Consider the following 21,339-nt stretch of genomic DNA (forward strand, 5'->3'; position numbering starts at 1 on the left):
TTAAAACAGCTGGATTCATCATTAAATCTTTTAGTCGGGAGAAAAGTTTAAAGTTTACAGAGAATGGCTTTGAAGACAATGAGGTGCATTTTTAAGGAGGTCCAATTATAAATAAGAGTAATGAGCTCATGTTCCAATACTTGAATTAAAACATAGAGATAAAGACAGACAGGGTCAGACAGGGTCAGGTATATAAAGCTGATGTCTTCATAAACAGGGCACTGTAATCTAAACAGTTAAAAATCTGGACTGGATGATTCTTTTATGCAGCAAAGGAAAATAATTCCTTAAACCAACAATTTGGGCTTCTTTCAAGATTGTCAATGTGAGTGTATAACAGTCAAATTCCAATTTGACCTAAAAAGCACACAAGCATATCAAAAATAATTTATTGTTCTAATATCCTAATAGTAATGTAGCCAATGAGGGAACTCATCAGATGTCTTGGGATACTAAATTTAAGTTCAAGCTTCTTTGTCAAAAATGAAGATGACTTTGTATGTCTTAAGACCAGTGTTAAAAACTGGTAAAATATCATCTCAATTGTTGCGTGTAAAATAAAAATTGCCAAAGATAAAACATGTATACGCTAATTAAAATAGAACTAGCAACTAGACATAAGTGAGAGTGAAGCAGTCTTACTCTGTGTTTAAGGTGCTATAGTTAATTTATTTTGTATAGGGAAGTGTGTAGCAAATTAAAATATATTTTCACCAGAGGGCTCCAAACATATCTTTAAAGGTGTGGTTTGTTTTTCAAGTTTCTCCATTCAGTCCCTCACTTAGTTGAACATCAGTTAGTGTTGAAGCCAGTCAATCAGACCACCATGGCTGTGAACATCCCAGGAGTGATATCAATTGTGTTTTTCTACCTGCTGGTCCTTGGGACTGGTATTTGGGCTTCTTTCAAGTCCAGAAGGGAACAGAAGAAAAGTGCAGCCAATGACATGGAGATGGCCCTGCTGGGAAACCGGCATATCAGCTGGGTGGTGGGGATATTCACAATGACAGGTGAGGAGAGCTGAGCTGATAGCAATAAGGTGAAAACTGTATGACTGTGAATTTAAAAAAACAAAATAACAAAAAAAAAAAACATGATTATCAGGGCCAGAACTGAACCATGGATGTTGCAATTAAGTGGTATGTGCTGTAACCATTCAGCTCCTGGAGCACTCCAGGGATTTTAAACAAAAAATTAATATAAAGTATATTCTAAAGTTCTTTATAGAGTGGGTATTATACATGCTGGCTGTAAAATAACAGAAAAAAAACTGTAGAGTTAAGAAACCTAAGAAATTCATAGCAGTAATTAGTTGAATGAATATAAATAAATGTTTTTGTTCATGTGGATCTGATATAATTACATCTAAGGGCATTGTCACTGGAGGACTTCAGTGCAGTGCAGTGGTGTAGCTAGAGGATGGGCCGGGGGGTCCATGGTCACCCATGGCTACAGCCTAGCCACCCCACATAGCACCACATAGCCAAGTGTAGTTTCCTCTGGAGGGGTCAGAAAACAGGTAAAACTAAAATTTGTTAGATGAAAGTAAGAGCAAGAATAAAAGAACAAAACTAAAATGCTGATAATGTTATAATACACAGACAACATAGCACTTTCTCTCTCTTATTGTCTGCACATCCACAAACTGTCAAGAACGTATTTTAGATCCACACTGTCTGACCATAAGTAAACATCATACCATGCAGAAACATATAAGAGCCTTGACCTGGCCGCCCCTATAAAGCTTGTTTGGCTCCTCCGGAGTTGGTGGTACTGGTGGTTCCAAACTTCTTCTATTTCACAATTTAGATTAGAAATTGAGAAATCATTTCATACCATTGCCCTTATTTGTAAAATAAAACCTGTAATAATGTGTTTTGTTTGATTTTAGTTGGAATGAGTCATTTGGACAACACAGTTTTCTAAACTGACTATGTGTTATGATTCAATCATGATAAGATTTCACTGAAAGCTGATCAGTGATGATGAATCCACCCTTTGATATTGTCCAAATAGCTGCTGTCTGTCCACTAAATAACTTAATGTGTGTTAATCCATCCTTTAGCAACATGGGTCGGAGGAGCCTTCATTGTTGGCACAGCTGAAATTGTGTACATACCGTCTATGGGACTAACCTGGGTGGTCATGATGTTACTGGCATACAGCTCATCTTTTGTTCTTGGTAAATTTAAATTGGCAATTAGAACTTGTATAATTGATTTTACATTAATGAATCTGGTTGACCACATATAAAACATATATTCAGGTGGCACACATTATTATCCACATGCTGTTTTGATGCATTTAAGTTCACAGAAATACTCATACCATACTTCATCACATGTTATTTTCTGGTTTTTGTAAGTGTCCCAAGGCAGAAAAGACATAAATACAAAATACAACTTATTGCTGTATCTTTACACCTTAATTGCAATTTTTCTTTTGTTGTTCCCTCACTTGATTCACTTTTTTTTCCTAATTGTGTTGTGTGTCTTTTTTTCATCAAGGTGGCTTGGTGTTTGCCAAGCCAATGAGAGAAAGAAAGTATGTGACAATGTTGGACCCTTTCCATTTCAAATATGGAAAAGTACTAACAGCTGTTCTAAGCCTGGCCTCAATTTTTATGGATGTGGTGTGGGTGCCCTCAACACTAATTGGTTTAGGTACAGTATGTATATGTTAACACTATACATATATTTGTAAGAGTGTGTTTAAAATCCCTTTATCTGCAACATAAATGTCTACATGAATGTAAATTATGAGCTACACTGTGTAGCTATGACTTACTGCAAGGAATATGAACCGGCAATATTCACACAAAGACTGGATGTAGAATTCCACTATTACAATGTGTTTAACAGGAGGAACCATGAGTGTGGTCCTGGATGTGTCCTACAGTATTTGCATCTGGATCTCTGCTGCTGTTGCCATCATCTATACATTGATGGGTGGTCTCTACTCTGTGGCCTACACAGATATTATACAGCTTGTTCTTATCTTCTTAAGCATGGTGAGTTTGCTATGTTTTTAATTTTTTATAGAGTGCTGGACTTTTACACTCTTACACAGTGCATCAAAAACAGGATGCCTTTAAAAGTTTGTGTTTCATATTTATTTATCTCTGCAGTGGATCTGTGTTCCTTTCGTTCTGATGAACCCTAACTGCTTGGACATCAGCCAGACACTGATGAACAACACCTTACATGCTCCCTGGATTGGTGCACCAGGACTGAAAGAGACCTGGATAATGATTGATGATTTCTTATTCTTGGTAAGATGAAGCACCATTATTGCAGTTCACTCATCCTCATAATGAGACTATTATTTGAAACAGTATGCCTGTAAATACTAGGGTGAAATGAACTATCCTCTGATTGTCTTGACTGTGTAAAGTTCAAGGTTTATATCTCTTTATATCATTTTCCATCTCATCTTCCTCAGTGTTAATAACAAGTAGTCATTTTACAGTATTTACCCTGTGAGGATGGCACAATAGTAATTACATTAATTAACTATTTCACTTTTCAGGCACTGTCGAGTCTGTCATATCAGTGCTTCTACCAGAGGGCTTTGTCGGCTTCTTCCTTATCCGCAGCTAGGCTCACATGCTTTGTCGCGGCTTCCATCTTACCTGTATTTGGGATACCCTCTTTGCTCCTTGGGGCAGCTGCTGCATCTACAGGTACTGACATGTTGTAAATACTGATGTACAATGTGAAAATGCATCAAATGACTTAACATGTATGGCATATTATGGAAAGTAACTTGCACCTGTACCTGCCAAGGCACACCTTGTCCTGTGCCTGCAGGACAAGGTGTGCCTGACAAGGTGTGCATCAACCATAGCACACCTTGTCCTGTCATAACTGTTAAGTGTGCTGTGTGTTATCATTGAGCCAAATGGCAAGATATTTGTGTTCAATTTTAAACCGCCTCAAACAGATAATGTGGCCATTTTTCAGTCTGTCCCTCTTCTGTGTCCATGCCTCAGACTGGAACCTGACTTCCTATGGCTCTCCATCTCCATATGAACGTGGGGAAGCAGCTCAAATCCTGCCCATCACCCTGGAGCATCTTACCCCATTCTACATCTCCATTATTGGTACTGGATGTGTGGCTGCTGCGGTGATGTCATCGGTCGACTCTGCTTTGCTTTCTGCCGCTTCTGTCTTCTCTTCCAACATATACAAGAACATCCTGAGGACACAGGTAAGAGAGAGAGAGAATATAGTGGCAAGATGAAGAAAGTAGAGGAAGGAGGGTGAAAAGATATGAAGGTAGTTAGAGAGATATTTCAGGACCACATCAGTCATTTGGTGCTTATCTCTTCTTCCTCTCTTCTTTTTTCTTCAGGCATCAGAAAGGGAGATGCAGTGGGTGATCCGCGTTGCTGTGGTGGTGGTGGGTTTGGCTAGTACGTCACTGACCAGCCAACAAAACAGCATCATTATGTTCTTGCTTGTTGGTGCTGAAGTGGCCTACATCACAATCTTCCCTCAACTTGTCTGCGTTCTTTTCTTCAGTATCTCTAATGGTTACGGAGCTGTTATGGGCTTGCTGGTGGGACTGGTGTTAAGACTGCTCGTTGGAATCCCATTAGTAGGGCTGCCAGTTGTCCTCCACTTCCCAGGATGCACTCTTGAGGATGGTGTTTATGTCCAGTATGCTCCAGTTAAGACCATCTGTATGCTGTCTGCCATTGCTGCCATTCTGTTCTTCTCCTATCTGACCTCTGTGCTCTTCAACAAAGGTCTGCTTCCTGAAAAGTGTGATGTGTTTAAGGTGAAAGCCCAGCACTCACCACAGCCACTAACACTGGTAGATAATGTCACAGAACACAATGAAAATGAGGCATTGAACATAAACTGCTCTCAGACTGAGGCGTCACAGCCAATGGCTAGCACAGAGTTTTAGTTTGCCTGAGTACCTGTGCTGTTTTTGCAGCTGTGATCTATGGAAAAAATGTTGGCAACAAGGTGTAAGGATTATTACAATTTAATAAATTTTGTAACAGTGTTGTGCAATTGTACAATATGCAGTTAACAAGTTCAGAACGTACAAACCATAAGAGATTTAACTGTCTTAATCTTTACATCTATATATATTCATTATCCTATCCTAATGTTTTCTTTGGGATGCTCTTTGCTGTTAAACAATTAACAGTCACCCCTTTTTATTAGTTAAAGACTAGAACAAATAGGGGAGGAGGGCAGGCTTTAATCTGGCATTCAGCTCTTTAACATCCCCCACATTTAAACACATTTTAATTTTAATCGGTTTTGTGCTTCCGGTATAATCAATGCTTTTTGTTTTAATCAACCTACTGTAGGCTTAATAAAACTGATTAACAGATTGATTTGTAAATAAATAAATAAATAAAGTAAATAAACTTTTCTAGTCGTGACGACCACTCATAGTGCTTTACACTACAAGTCATATTCACCGATTCACCCCCCCGACACTGGGACAGGTGAGACATTGGCCAGGGTGGTCGACTCAAGGTCCGATTTGGGATCCAACTGGGTGTCGATCATGGTGTGGGGCCACTGAGCAGCAAAGGCTCTGGGTCACTTGGCTGAGGCTGGAACTGGAACATGGGAACCTGAGGCTGAGGCTCTGTTTTATTGTATTGAATTATATTGTAAAGCTTTTAATATTTAAATGCACATCAGAAATGAAAGTTTAATGTGACCATTGAAGGAATGTCAATATCTGATCAATGAATTAATTAGGATTCTTACAGTAGCTGTGTAATTCTGTATGAAAATCCTCTCCAGTAGTTTTTTAAATCACTGCAGCCATTTGAAGGCAGCAGGACAAACAGGTTTGATACATCAACAGCTTCTGATTTGAGAGGTGACCTTTTTGTTATGATGCTTACCATCTGTCTTTCACTGTTGAGAAAAACACAATAGGTTATTTGTACATGACCACAGTTATGGTGTCATCTATGTCAAGCCTTTTAGGCGGATCCATCAAATGTAAAACTAAAATGAAACCTGACCTGCGAGCAGCTTGCATTAATCAGTTATTGATGGCTGTCCAATTAATGTGGTTGGTTGTGTATTTACTGGCTGTTAGCATTCTTGCTTTTCCAAAATTAACTATATGTTCATACATTCACATCAGCCTGCCTACTGTTAAGGCAAATAACAACAACAGTTTTGTTTTTATTTGCAGTTTGTTCCTGCATTCAACACGGCACATATTTTGTTGTTTTTTGTTTTCTAAATAAATCACTGAACTATTCAGGACTGGCCAGTGTCTGCATTTGGGTCCTCACACCTGCATCCCTAAACACCAAGTCATGACAGACATAAACGTAACATTTCCATTCAGTTATTTGACAGAGGCTTTTATCCAAGGTGACTTACAAGTGTCCACAACAGTCCAAAACCTTGAAGTAGGCACTAAGTACTAAATCTGTCCAATGAGACAAACAACTTAAAGGACACTTTTGTCTGAATGACAAAAAACCATTGTGTTAACAGCTTGATGTCAACTATGTTATACATTCCATGTCAGAAAAGGACTTAACAGGAAATGAAAACAGAGCTCCGTGTGTTTTCTTTTTGATGGCTGTCAACTCATCATTCCATTGCATTGCCAATTAGTTGGTATTTTTTTCTTCTGTAATACCTCCCTCTGTGGAGTACTCTTAATACTGGTGGACTCAGTGTGTAAGTGTGGCTCTGTCTCAACATCCTGCAAATCACAGTGAGGGCACAGCTTCTGCTGGTTGAGTCTGTTGAGTATGTACTTCAGCTCTCTCTCTATCTCGCTCACTTGCTCTCAGTAAGAAACACCTTCAATTCAAAATCAGTTTTATTCAGTCAATCCTTAAATACAAGGCAAAATGTACATACATCTTCAACAATAAAAAATAAATCTGATCACCATTCATATATCAAGACTTGTTTAACCCAAATTAACACTTTTCAAACATCCTCTGAACCAACAGTGTCTTTTCTGTCCCTTCCCTCTCACACTCTTGTGTGTGTGTGTGTGTGTGTGTGTGTGTGTGTGTGTTTTCAACTGGAACAGAAATTCCCAAAATATCTAGAGCTGGGGTCAGTTGAACCTTGAATAAATTGTTTGGATCCCAGATGCTCAAACTGAGTTTCTGTAAAAGAAAGTTTGGACAGTTTTTGGTAGCAGAAATAATAAAATGTAACAAATAATAAACTACAGTTTTATTACAGCAGACAGAGGCAAGTGGAAGTGAGGAAAAGTGCAAATATTGAGCACACTTGCTCAGCTGTAAGTTTCCCTGTATGAATTAAAGTCGTACAGATTCAAAGTGTAAATCTGTGAGTAGAGAGTTTCTTTTCAACTTGATCCAAAACTTACTTCATCCTGTCACATCTCTCAATTTTAAAATGCATAAGACCAAAGAATTTGGTGAAAACTCGTCTGAATGTTTAAGTATAACAACACACATCAACTACCAACAAAAGATGGCTCAGTTCCCCCCTTTTACAACCTTACACACTGAGCTGGAGTCATTTTATACAAATAAGTAATTTATAATTAGCTACAGTATAACTCTAGACAATCAGTCACTCGGTTATGAAGTGTATGGTAATGAAATAAATCAATCAAACCCGATAAATCGATTTATGGCGGTTACCTATAATCAATAAATATGTCATCTTCTCGATGCAGTATCGCTGACTTCAACTCAGCTTAAAGTAAAAATTAAGGAAAAAGAAAAAAACGAAACGTCTTCGCGTTGTCAGCCGAGACATTGTCCAGCAATATTTGGCGATCAATGAATCTATCAGTGTTGAACACATTGTTATCAACATCCTGATTAGATTTCACATTGTTTATAAAGGCTCCTTCACGTCCCTGCTGCTTTTTGCAAAGTTCTTCCCTCACATGACACAAGATGTAATTAACATATCACATGAGACAACGTAAGCCTGCCAGTGGTTTACAGGTAAAACAGCCTTGAAGGTTGCTAGTTCAAATAACTGAACCAGGAAGAGGTAAGTTAATGACAAATGTTAAGATATGCTGCAGCATGCAAATACTTTGGCTGAGCCAGCTGTAGACTTAACAATATTATTTCCTGAGGGTGGGGTCAATAATTGCCTGTCAGAATGTGAGAAAGTCTGAATGCATGGGTGTTCACTGAAAACAAGCATGAACACTCTGCAAAGCCTCCCTGGTTAAACAGATATGAAGAGAAGACCCATATTCTTCACAAACCTCAGTATAGAAGTGATAGACTGGACCAGAAAAGAACAACATTTTTCCCTTTTCTACCACTTTTCTTTTTCCCGATAAGCCAGCAGATCCTGTGCCTGAATCTCATGTTGAATTTCTGCTTTCGCTGGACCGTGTTAGGTCCTATTTGTCGGGCTTCTCCTCGTTGAAATTACACAGGAGGCTCTTTGCTCCATTCTGCCACGAATACAGTGTCTCCATTGGAGTTTTTCCATCCTGCAGAGGAGACATAAACAAGCAAGACAGTGAATCAAAACCTTTATTCGTCTACTCCTATCGCTTTATTTCAGAGGGACAGTATTTTATCCTCTGCTACATTTATTTGACAAGTTTGGGTACTTGTTACATTTCTGATTAAAACTTTATGTACATAACGTATGATTAGTTTATAAAAGATGATGCATTGTCAGTAATAGAATGTAACTAAGTACATTTACTTAATTAAATGATAGAGTCATAGATTAAACCACCCAACAGTATGAAGTAGTTAAAATGAGCTCTTCCTCAATCAATCTCTACAACTATTGTTTCTATGCATTTTTGGAGCATTAGTGCGGCTCTCTCTGTACTTACACAGTTCTTGGTGTTCAGACTGGCCCCGTACATCATCAGCAGTTTGATCATCTTGAATCTGTTTATTCTGACAGCGTCGTGCATGGGTGTGTCTCCGTCCTTCAGTGTAGGAGGAAAACAGATATTCAGCATGGCTATGATTTCTAACTCACAGTGAGAAGAACTCGTAATGTGTAATGAGGTATTTTCAGTCATGTAAGAAAGATCAACTTGTGCCTCTTTCACTGTGCATTGATTTATGTTGAGTGCACAAATTGTCACAAATGTTACCTCTACACTAAGCTAAAACTTTGTGTATTTACTGATTCTTTTACATTCTGCTGCTGTCAGTGTCTGCTGCTTAGTGTCCTGCTGCAGGTGATTTTACGTGTCCGGAGAAGACAGGAGGTCTTTGCACTGTGTTGTCTTATTAAGTCCTTACCCTGTCTTTGGCGTTGACGTCTGCTCCACAGTGAATGAGGTGCTCAGCACACTCACAGTGTCCTGTCCTCACAGCAACATGGAGAGGAGTACTGTGCAACTGAGGAGAGAAATGTGGAAAGGATCTCTGAAAAAATATCCAGAAACTTGGGGGGGGCAATGCATATTGTTTGACCTTAAGTCACCTATAAGAGGGAAAAAGAACTCTATCTAGCTTCATGTATTTTTCTCTGTAGTAACCTCTATTCCCTGTTAAGTGCGTGGACCAACCTTGTCTCTAGAGGTGAACTTGGCTCCTTGGTCCAGGAGGAGCTGCAGGGCTGGCAGGTTGCCTCCTCTGCAGGCCCAGTGAACCGCCGTAGCCTCTAGCTGAAACACCCACACACACGCTGAACTGTAACACTAATCCAGTGTGTCTGTCTATGTGTATATAGTACAAAGAAAGAAACAGTTTGCGTTTGCATGGTGTCACTGAACCACTCACCTTGTCTTTTTGTTCAATGGCAGCTCCGGCCTCCAGGAGTCTTTTCATGACCTCCATGTGTCCTTTGAATGAGGCTTTGTGCAGGGCTGTTCTCTGGAACTGGATATTATTGAACAACTTAGATTTTCTATCTACTAAGATATTATTTTTTATGAAATTATGGTCATTTGTTAATGCAAATGTTTCTTGTACATTTCTAGCAGCATGTTTTAATGAGGCACGTTGGCATTTTTCTACCCACTGAGGCAGACATTTCTGTGTGACACTCACATGGTCAGCTACATTAGGGTTTCCTCCATCAGTCAGGTACTTCTCCACCACAGGTAGTTTGTTCTCCATGGCTGCTGTCAGGAACAACTGTTCATCCACAGTCTCTGGCTAGAAGGGGGGATGGAGTGGGGGGAATCAAAGCTTATATATAAACTGCACCCTGAGTCAGTTAAAACTTTACGTTATCACTCATTTGACCAACAAATACACAGAAGGTTGGCAGCTTTTAAAAAATATTATCAGGATTTTTTTCAACATAATTTTACCCTTCTAGCTCTCAAATGTATTTTATATTGTATTATTAATTATAATATATAATTAATATATAATTACATAATAAATAAACTATATGTATATAAAATGATTAATACAATCTTACCATGATCTCAGGCTCTGGCTGTTGTTTCCTCTGGATAGGAGTCTTCCTTTCTCTCCTCCTCTTCCTCAGCTGAAGGATGTTGAACAGATCATCCACTGTCTCCAACTTCAGCCTGCCACTTTTATCCGTCTGACAGGGCAGAGACAAGACAGACAGCTTCAACACACAACAATAATAACAAAGACAAAAGAAGATAATCTGTAAACTTTAATGAAGCAGGTTGTCCAGGTAGTGCTTCATTTCAAGCGATGAGTTTCATTTTATGAATTTGTCATTTGCTTTTCAATTTAATGACATTGAGAAAAAAGTGCAACTTTCCCCACTGAAATACTCAGGTGAAGTACCACAACCTCACAGCACTTAAAGTAGCAAGCTTATTTTTATCTACATTACTCTGTCATAAGGCCATCATACCTAATTCCACAAAAGACAATAAGGCTGGCCTCCAATCTGAATGATTACTAAGAAACTGTCAAGTGAGGGTTACAGCATTTACACTCATGTGTTACCCTTTGTTTTCCCCTAAAAAAAAGGGGGGAAAACAAAATGAAAAACCACTGAAACATTGGAAACATTGAAAATTATTTTGATATGTGTAGATTCTTTCACCTCTAATAAATCTTCAATGCATCTACTAATGTCATCATTATGAGGCTTTGTCGTTTACTCCAGAGGAGATTACTGTTGATTAAGAAAGAGCTGTAATACTCCAAAATGCCACTAGGTGATAGCATGGAACCAAGAAACGTTCAAAGACTAACTCTCAGTCTCATTTAAAATGTACCCTGACCCCTATAAACATGTGCTTATACAGAGAACAGTCAAGAATTTCAGCACCTTCACATTTTACATCTAATACTATGTGTAGAAGTTAGTATAGTTACCACTACAATGTGCATATATTCTACTTTCTTACTACTTGCATTCACTTTTTCTCCAGTGCTTGTCACTGCTACAGTTTCTATATTCCTGCTGCACCCAGGGGATCACTAATATTGATCGATATTTGCATTTTAAATTTGAAGCAAAAGAATGACTTCTATATGTGTCGATGTACTGGTGACAATAGGTACTATTACTTTTGTTGTCTATGTGCTCTTACATTGAGAGCTGCTACGCTGACTTCCTCCTGTTCGCTGCCACTGTCGCTCTCCTCCTGACAGACCTTCACCCACTCCCAGCTCGGTGTGGGACCTGTGGTCATCCTGTTTCTCTTGATTGACAGATGCCTCGTACACGCCCCCTTGGAAGTCGTCTGCTTCTTTGCCCTCTGACCTCTTACCGGTCACCTGGAGGAGAGAGGAGGTGAAGATGGTTGTACACTCTGAACCTGAATCACCACACTGATGCACAGAAGAAATTCATAAAACCAGATTATTTTTTTTTTTTAAAATGGAGTAACCACAGAAGGAAAACACCATATGACCTAAGCTCCTTCTCTGTGTATTCATAAAAAGGTCATAAAAGTTCAACTGTGAGCATTATGATCCAAACTCATTAATACCTTTGCAGTATATTATGAAAAATCATTCAACAAACTCAAATACATTCACCAAACAAATGAGGCCTTTGAGGTTTTTTAAGCCTGGTGATCATCTTGACATTTTGAATAGGGAAAACCCCAAAACTGAGACTAAGAACTAAGAACTTCATGTTTTGTGTTGGTCCAACATTAAACACACAGGCTGCTCACAGTCTCAGCTGCTGCAGAACCAAGACCTGCTGTTAACGGAGGAATGTAAACACACCACAATGTCAGCACATTAGGAAACACACTTCAGCCCTTTAATGAGTCACAACTGTTTATAAGTCTAATTACTACATCACTCATGTCATCATTTAAACAGCTTATAGTCTGTTAATCGTTCAACTAAACCTTTTGTCACCAACTCCTCGATTAAGATATCAACAACACTAATGGGTTAAACAATTTGATCCATAGCAATCAGTTTGGTATTTAATTACCCCTTACCTTCGTCGTAATTAAACCTGCCTTTCTCCTAAGCTTTCAAAGTAAAGGATAATTAAGCAATGAAATTAGGTGATTTAAAGAAACCTGCTTTGAGATTAAACTGAGTGTGTGAATTAGACTGAGGTAACTGGAGTAATTTAAAGTTGTTTTTAAGGTTTGTTTGCACATGGGTCCTGATCATGTGGTTTTTCTTTTCATCTGACATCTGACATAAAAGTTTCATTTCAGTGGTAAAAGTCTGAGTGACGCTTTACACCCCACACACAGTTAGGTTGTCTTATTGCGGTGTATGTAACAATATATACATATGTTTTCCATGATATCACATCTTAATTGATGGTAAGACAAATTGAGAGTATTATGGGATCTGATACTTTACATGTACAGTAAAGGGCAAAACAATTTAAAAATGTATCCAAGAAATTATTTCACAGCTGACTCATTTCAACGCATCATCAGTTTCTGGCAGTTAGCAGTGTTACTACCTTACATTATTTTCTTATTTTAGTATAAGAACTCCTTTTCTTAATTAAAAAAAAAGATTTCTAGAGAAAACTTATATTACTGTATATAATATAAATTATTATATAATAATATAATTATTATATTATTGTACAAAAAAATTAATTTCCCAAGTAAATCTTTTCACATTAATAAAATTTCCATTCATGTGTTTTTCAGTTTGGTTTGCTTCTCATAACTGCTATCGTTTACATTTACACACATAAGTAGCGAGCTTACCAGTTCCTCAACACTGTGCAGTCCCATTCTTCTCTTTGATATGAAGTAATTTAAGAGCACTGTGGGTAACTGGAGGTAGAGTTAAGTCCACTGATCTCCTGCTGTGATGGTCAGTATCTCCCTGTCTGTCTCTTCTGCCTGCAGCCGCAGCTTCAGCCTCTTATATAGCCCTGTCAAACCTCTGTAGGAAAAAAAAATAGGGGTGCTGTCACTCAACTCAGATCACATTACTGTGCTCATGTGTTCATTTGGCATGCTCTACTAACATACCCCCCCCCCCAGACCCTCCCACCACCAGTCCTGCCCAGTTTTGGCAGCTGGGTTCTCTGTGTCACAATGCAAAGATTGACGTGAGGTAAGACATGCCACTACTTCAACTCTGATGGTGCTCACATGAACTCGCACTAGAGGGTGAAAATGCAAAATAAAGCACTGGGTTGTTCCTATTTTTTTAAACCTTACCAAACCAACTTCATTGTTTACACCTGAGGACATTAAACACCATGAACATCAGACATGTTTTAACAAGTCTCTGAACCACTTATTTAGTAGTGAAAGCAAAGGTAAACATTAATAACTGAAAGTGACGTTCATCACTGTAACTACAAAGAAGAAACTTTGAGAACTGTTTGAATATCACAGTGTTTTGTTTCATCCACTCCAGGTGAGAATGATGCCATTAATGACGATGCCACCAGATGATATCACATTGACAATGACTTTCACATGATATCAAATGCACGTTTGTCCTCTCACAAGGTCCAATTTAACAACAATGACCATGTCATATGAACTTATTATCACAAATGACCACAATTTGCAGATTTCTGGGTACAAAGAGACCAAAACATGTAGAAGACATGAGGGATTCAGTTATTTCTTACATGGAGACAGGACTAGTTACCAAAACTCTGCCCAAAAACATGTTATGAGCCGAACAGGAAAGTGCATCAAACTCAACCTTCCCACTACAGTCTGAAGAGCCAAAATATAAATGTTTAATGCTTAATGTTCTTTTTCTTCTTGTCAATGCTGGGTAAAGTAGCATATATTCCAAAATAAATGACAAATTACATAAGTGATGTGATGTAGAAAAAAAATATCCTTGGATGGGTTGGTGGCAGAAGGTGAGCACATGCGTTCAAGTTAACGCCCTTGTTTGACAAACCAGTTTTTCTTTCTATTAACTTCAGAGTGATTCATCTTCCCAAACACAGACCATCTTTGGCGGTGTCTCGTCATGTCGGGCATGTGGCCACAGCAATGCAGTGATATCACTATGAGGAGACAGGTTCATGGTGGTTGAGGAATAAATAGTCACACTTCCTAACATCCTTTCAGTGCATTGCAGCCAATTGCAGCTCAAGGTCAAAGGTCAGGAAGATGCCTGACTGGTTGACTGACAGCCGGCGGCGGGTAATGTGATGTCAGGTGCTTTTTGTCCTTGCTAGTAAATGTGGTCAAACTGCATATTACACATGTCAGAGCGACGTACTGAACATGCTGTGATAGTTTTGACCTGACAGTAAGTGACGTCACAAGCTGCATGAGCTCACTGTCCAGCAATCGGCAGCCAGAGAGTGAATATGTCAGGTGCAATACATGAAAAAAAAGCCTTCATCTAAAGGAGCATTTTTTTTTATTGTAGTAATGTTAGTCCAAACTCCTGGTCAGTTACAAACTGATTTAAAACAATAGATATTTTTACTGACACTTCAGCTCCTTGAGCTACACAGCTCTGAACAAACAAACAAATAAGACTACATTCTGCCCTTAGACACAATGGTGCTAACATGAACAACAGCATGCTAACATGACCATTATGACAATACTAACATGCTAATGCTAAACAGATATAATGTTCATCATGTTAGCTCAGTGACTGTAACTTTTGCTGAGCAGCGGCAATAGCAATATCTACAGCCACAAGTGCTAATTACAAGCCGCTGGTGCACTAAATTTAGTTGGGCTCTGTGTCTGAGTAGGTATGGGCACTGGAGGCAGCACACTGCTGGAAGCTAATGGCTCATGCACAGAGAACAAAGCATATTTCAAATGTACAGGCAACAAATGCAAATTTTATCAAAAGGGTTTATACATGAAAGAAAGAATTATTGAGCTAGCTTCTAATATGCGTGTAGTGGCATAAAACTTTTCTTGGGTGTTCCACACTTTAATCAACTGTTACGTATTTCTTGTGGGATATCATACCTACTCAACCTAAGTTACATGGCGAAAGAACAGATGTTGGGACATGAAAAATATGCTATTCTCCCTATTACAAGTCAGTGTGCTATCAAAATGATTTTGAAGCTGTTATTATAATGCAAATAGTTGCATAATGTTGCTTTAACCACTTAAAAGGCAGAGATGAGGCAGAGGCAGAGATGAGGCAGACTTGATAATACAACAGAATGACAACAAAGATAATACGATAACAGTTAACAGTAAAACTGCCAGTCAAAAGGAATCAAGGTCACTCCAGAGTTACAGGATGAATACCCACAGCATAATAATCAGTGTGTTATGAAAAGGCTGAGAAGATGAAAATATAAAATAACAGTGGTCAGCTGTGGCCTTTCACATCAAAACTGAGTCATAACTGATATGTCTGCAGCCATGTTGTCCACTTCTGACCCCACAGTTCCTCTGAAGGTGAATTTATAGCTGCAATCTATATTTGAAACTGACCTTGTGACTGAAATAGATGGTAAAAGGGAGAAACTGTTTTGGACGGAGACCTGCAAAGTTACTGCGCATCACTTTTTACATCTAGCTGCGTAGATGTTTTTGCCACAGCAGAATAGTGTTCAGTATCTTGCTCAAGTGCACTACAGCAGGAAGGGAAGAAGTGTGTTGTACTCAACCTGCAGCTGAAGGCATTATGAACAGAAACAGAATGGTGACCTTGCAGATACTATTGCAGATACTATTCTAGTTCATAAATTGAGATGGCAGGAAAGTCATAGTTATGATACTGTGTACTGTTAAGTGACACATTTTTGTACATTTATATCATGATCAACTTCTGTTGTGTCTTTGAATGATGTTCACAGAAAACTGGCTAAATCTAAAAATGCATCTTTTCCTCTTGATTTTAGCCTTGTGTCAAATTCCATTTATATGGCAGCTAATACATTTTGAGAGAAACACCACCTGAATAATGTTTTTGATCAACATAATGAGGAAACAAATTTGCAAAATGTTCATAGAGAACACATTTGCCAGGTCTTCACTGAGGATGTATTTTATTTATTTATTTTTTTCCTTCAATATGTGCTCATAACAAATAACCTTTGTCTTATCTGAATGCGCGTTGATACCCATAGAACTTGGTTCAAGGGGAACTATTTATGAGTCTGTTTATAGTTTGGCTGTACTACTGCATGAGTGTATTTGAGAAGACAAATTAGTAGAATATAAATGTAATTTCTAGGGGAAACGGTTGTATGAAGATGTCATTTTTTTCACTGAAAAAAAAAAAAGAGTTTCTCCAAACAGTCTCCAGAGTGGATCAATTTAAAAATGCCTGCCTTAGATTTTGGTGTGGATGAGGAGAAAAATTATGAACTACTATATAAACTAATCCAGACACAGTTGGACTACATCTTGTCTTCAGCTTTATTAAAACATAGTGTAGTTGATGATTGAGGGTAGGGTTGGGATGAGGCCCACTAACACATGGTCCCACTGCTGACCAGATATCAGCTGTCTCATACAGTGTTATAGCTTGTTTACTGAAGTAGGAAGTGATTTAAACATTATTTTTGTTTAGGCATTTCAGTGTGAACAGAGATCTCGCAGCCTGCTCTCACGGCTGTTTGTAAAATAGTCTTGAAATGTAATCTATTGATTTTATGTAAATGGACACAAATTTGCCATTTTTTCATAACAGTGTGCATGAGTTTGAAACGTATGCATTTCAATTGGAAATTTATTCTTGGAAAGAAGACAACATTTATTAATGGAGGCAGAACTGCAAGGAGGTAGGTTGTGGTGGATGGCAGGCACATGAAGAACATAACCATCACGCCAGGGTTCATGTTTAGATTCCCATCTGCACTGAGGTTTGGTTAAGGTTTGGTTAAGATAGTAGTTTGTCTGAAGTCACTGTGAACATTTCTGGATTAAACCAGACCACAAGCTTTCGTATGCACGTGCACAACATCAGTAGATTAAGTTTCATACATGTTTCATAACCTTCTATGGGACTGGGTTAAAATATTTACAAATAGACCTGATGTGAGCTTTTATACATGAAATGCATTTTCAGATTCAATCTGGTGGTGTCATACACTATGTCAATTTTACACCCCTGTGCTTGGTTCTGGTTGCAGTCAGTTGTAGCTCAGCTATAACTCTGTTGTGGTTCTAGTGTCCACTATGTTTGTCATTTAGCAGCTATGTTTGAAACAGTTTGGTTTGCCAACCTCCAGCGGTTAGTTAGTTTGCGTTATTTTGATATACTTGTAAAGGATCTAAATACTTAGCACACCACTGAAAGTCACACATGAACACAAACAAACCAACCAATCGCAGGTCCCGTGGTTTGCAAGCTAAAATGATAAGATGATGATGTTTCTGGTTAAACATAAATGATCTAATCTTTAATCATGAGGTCAATTTCTGTATGAACCCTATCCATAATGCTGTCAGGCACTTTTCACTTTGATTTACTTGGGGTTGGGGTGTTGCTCAATTTTTTCACCACTTCCAAAGATTTTTTTCCTCCGTAGATCATTTTTATCCAAAAACATGGGAATTGTCAGGGATCTCTTTACAGTGTCTAATGATGTAGTGAACATAGAAGATGCCAGCCACACACAAGTTTCAAACTCATTCTGTTTTGTAATTGAGAATAACTTTACTGTGAATTGTGTTGGATTAAAACACAGTATTTGAGATCACAGCGAGCAGAGAAGAACACAATTGTGGTGGTTTAGCAAGCCTTCCTCCCTTTTTTCCTTATCTTCTCCTCTCTCTTTAACTACAAACATGAAGCAGCAGCACTGACCAGAAGTTATCAACAGCCATGAAAAGCAACAACTTATTTATTCAGCTATTTTTGTGCTGTGATGAAGTGTGTGATTGCCTTGCTGACAGCTCCACAGCTCGATCAGGAACAGCAATAACACATTGTTGCAATGAAATCTTGGTACCAACAGTGAGACTAAATTAAAAAAAAAAAGGTGCAGTTCACCAAAAATAAAGTCCCCTGAGCCTGTTTCAGCAGCCACTCCCTCTTCTCAAACACATACCTCATATTGAGGTGAGAGAGAGTGTGAAGATGACACTATCTTTATATGAGAGTTCCTGCGCAAGCCTGGTCAGCAGTGTGCCAGTAGTCTAAGCCTGGTTTGGCATTAAACCCTGTGGGATACATCATAGGATTCTGTAATTATAAATAGGCCCCGTGCAGAATTCCTTCTCTGGAAATATATCTAGTTTACTCTATTATTAGCTGTGTAAATCCTCCTCTCACCCAGTATCCTCATTTGAGCAGGGGGTGCTGCATCTGTGAGATCGATTGCAGCTCCTCTGCACTGTTTACGAGTGTGTCATCGTATGAAGATAATCCTTCACTCAGAGAGACAAACCGTCCGGTCGTAATTCACAACGCTGTTTGCTCTCTGACAAGCGCCTGCAGGCTCCACGGCCACCCACCCGCCCCCAGCCACCCCAGCCGTCCTCTATCCATCTATCTGTGAAAGAGCTGTAACTCTGACAGAGGCTGAATTTAAAGGTAATTTGTCACACTTCTGCCACGTTTTTCAGAATAGACATGAAAGTGAATGACATCAGAGATGGGATGTGATAAAATGTGACATGAGACTTATGTTGGTAGAAGGATAGTGCTCTGTCATGTACATGTAAGGTGTTACAGCATCTTATATTAAATGGCCCTGCAGCCTAAGGAATTATATTCATATCGGACGATACCACCCCTCATGATTTACATCCAATTCCAGTGCTCACTGTCAGTGCAGGAAGTAGTCTGCCATTTATCTAGCAAGGTAAAAAGCAATGGTCTGGTCTAGCAATAGAGAACGAAAGGCAAACTAGAACCTCTGGATTCTAGTCCAAAACCAAAGAAAACCAGAATCACATGCAAATTACATTGATCCAACCCTACAACATAACCTGCTGGTCTTCAAACACAAATCATTTCACAAAAACAGGTTATACTGGCATACTACTTGACTGAGTCACTTGCATTTCTTGTACTTATGTGAATTCACAGCAGGATAGAGGATTCCTGTACACCCTAGAGATAATCCAGAGGGCTATGTTAATAATCCTGCTTCTGTATTTTTTGGAATAATTTGTGTGTTGCACAGTTACTACCACAAATTGTTTTGGTTTCAAATATATTGCAAGAGGTTTATTTGAAAACATCGCCCAGATGTTCAGTTATCCCTGTGTTATTCCCTCTGTCAAAACACAGATGAAACTATAACCCATCTTCTTTGGGACTATAAAGCATTAAGGTTTGACTTTAATGACTTAAAATAGATAATTAGGTTCTCAACTAAAATTTAATATATCATTTATTAGTATTTTTTTACTGATGGTGTGTGTGATGAAAATGTACTTCATTCTTTCTTGATTTTATATAAGAATGAATGCAAAATTACATACACACTCCAGCAACAATGCAAAACAGAAACCCACTTTAACTATCTTCATGTGCTGCCTAAAATCCTACTCAGGCACACTGAAACACTGCACAAACTCTAAAGCTTTGAAAACTGGAGTCTTATCTAATAAAATGCAACATCAGTTCAAACCCTCTACACTTTGAACCTTCTTGGTGGTCCCCTCCCACTGAATCTATTTCTACTTAATCAATTATAGAGGCAGTCTTTGATCAGCTGATCACTCCTATTTCCAGTTATGACAGTGATGCTGTTGACTACATCAGACAACTGTTTGGTTTCACTGAGACTGAGGTAATTAAAAGTCTTTTGTAAAAACCCTGTCATTAACTTATTCTGTCTGACATAAAACTAAAGCAGTAATGAAGCTGTGATCATCAGTGTTAATTACTCACGGCTCTAACGACTTCCTCAATCTCAGCGTTTTATATGTTTTGATATTAAAAGGACTCTTAACACTGTGAGAGCTACAGCAGTCTTTCCGCTACAACACTGATGCTGCAAGACCTGTTGGTTCAGGTGTTCCCTCCTGGAAATAAGTCACGGAAATAAAGTTTGTTGCTAAGCAGCGCCAGCCAAAACTTGAAAAATAACTTATTTGTTGCCAAGCAACATTATCTTATTGCCCATGCTGGGAACCACTGGGAAATACTAAGCTCTTCAGTGTGGGGAATAAAACAGTATAACTGTTCCAATATGTAGCTCATGCTTATTAACATGTTCATCTGTGGGTTGATTGTGACACAGAGGAGCTGCAGGGTCCGAGATAAACTCACATCCACATTTATCTTCATTGTTATTAAGATTTTAGTTCAGTGAAGGAGCAGAGTGAAGAGAGGAAAAAGAAAGGGAGAGAACATTAATGGCTGAACCCTGATTTTCTCAATTAACCATAAATTTGAAAATCACTTTGTGATGTTTGTTTAATATTTTCTATTACAGAGAGGAAGTTAAGGGGGTCTTCGGTAGTCAAATTCTCCTTAAGCTTCCTGAGCCTCTTGCAACAGAATGTGAACAACTTGCCCTGGTAAATGAAGCTAACGAGCCAAGGACAGTGTTTTGTCAGTTGTGGTATCAAAAAACTGCTAAAATGATCAAGAAAGATCATTTTAGCATCTTAAACAACTGATGTCGACATTTTCAGGTAGGTTTCATTTTAGCTGTTCAGTATGCTACAGCTGACATGCTTATTAGCTATCCAGCCTGTGAACTGACATTGCACTTTTGATGTTAGGATATTTGTGTAGTTGCTCGTTCAGGTGTAACACAAGATGTTCATGCTTGTAGATAAGAAGGTGATATCAGCTGGCTGTTACTATGGATGATGGTGCAGATGCCAGTCAGTGGCTGAATCATCCAATAAAAGGGTGGTGGTGGGGGGGGGGCGTTGTTGTGAAACTAACAAATAAAAAAATTGCCTGTTGGATTCAGATTTTTTCCTCAAATAACATGTCATTTACAGACTATAGGTCATACAAAAGTCATGTACAGGCTGCAGTATGCTTTACAGTAAATGCTTGTCAGGTCATCTCGCAGCATCTGAAACCCTTTCTTTCAAGTGCAGAATCCAGAAGATATGCATCCAACAATTTGACATTTACACCCACTTTCC

At 38.6% G+C, this 21,339-nt stretch overlaps 2 protein-coding genes across 3 annotated transcripts; one reads left to right on the forward strand and one right to left on the reverse strand.

The window, feature by feature from the left end:
* The first annotated feature begins 790 nt into the window (after positions 1 to 790).
* Positions 791 to 6,655, forward strand: LOC108872861 (high-affinity choline transporter 1-like). 2 transcript variants are annotated; one of them, XM_018660745.2, is made up of 8 exons: positions 791 to 1,010; positions 2,066 to 2,182; positions 2,508 to 2,663; positions 2,862 to 3,010; positions 3,128 to 3,271; positions 3,529 to 3,682; positions 3,992 to 4,209; positions 4,354 to 6,655. In XM_018660745.2, exons 1-8 carry the CDS (start codon positions 827 to 829, stop codon positions 4,912 to 4,914), a joined length of 1,683 nt encoding a protein of 560 aa, XP_018516261.1. In that variant the 5' UTR covers positions 791 to 826; the 3' UTR covers positions 4,915 to 6,655. The 2 variants fall into 2 exon arrangements, with proteins under 2 accessions (XP_018516261.1, XP_018516262.1); XM_018660746.2 differs by lacking the exon at positions 2,066 to 2,182.
* A 152-nt stretch (positions 6,656 to 6,807) lies between these two features.
* Positions 6,808 to 13,219, reverse strand: ankrd1a (ankyrin repeat domain 1a (cardiac muscle)). The gene is given in 10 exon segments (XM_018660735.2): positions 6,808 to 8,448; positions 8,806 to 8,904; positions 9,227 to 9,325; positions 9,496 to 9,594; positions 9,710 to 9,808; positions 9,980 to 10,087; positions 10,359 to 10,487; positions 11,461 to 11,514; positions 11,516 to 11,647; positions 13,072 to 13,219. Coding segments are annotated over 10 exon segments (939 nt in total). The 5' UTR covers positions 13,099 to 13,219; the 3' UTR covers positions 6,808 to 8,355.
* Positions 13,220 to 21,339: the final 8,120 nt, after the last annotated feature.

This window comes from Lates calcarifer, linkage group LG16_LG22, assembly GCF_001640805.2.
Source record: "Lates calcarifer isolate ASB-BC8 linkage group LG16_LG22, TLL_Latcal_v3, whole genome shotgun sequence".
In the NCBI taxonomy this organism is placed as follows: domain Eukaryota; kingdom Metazoa; phylum Chordata; class Actinopteri; family Centropomidae; genus Lates; species Lates calcarifer.

Excerpts from the sequence above, each read along its gene's own strand:
- LOC108872861 (XM_018660745.2), top strand. The coding sequence starts at position 827 with ATGGCTGTGAACATCCCAGGAGTGATATCAATTGTGTTTTTCTACCTG. Across the intron at positions 3,683-3,991 it reads GGCAGCTGCTGCATCTACAG|ACTGGAACCTGACTTCCTAT; the intron begins GTACTGACATGT and ends TCCATGCCTCAG. Across the intron at positions 4,210-4,353 it reads AGAACATCCTGAGGACACAG|GCATCAGAAAGGGAGATGCA; the intron begins GTAAGAGAGAGA and ends TTTTTTCTTCAG.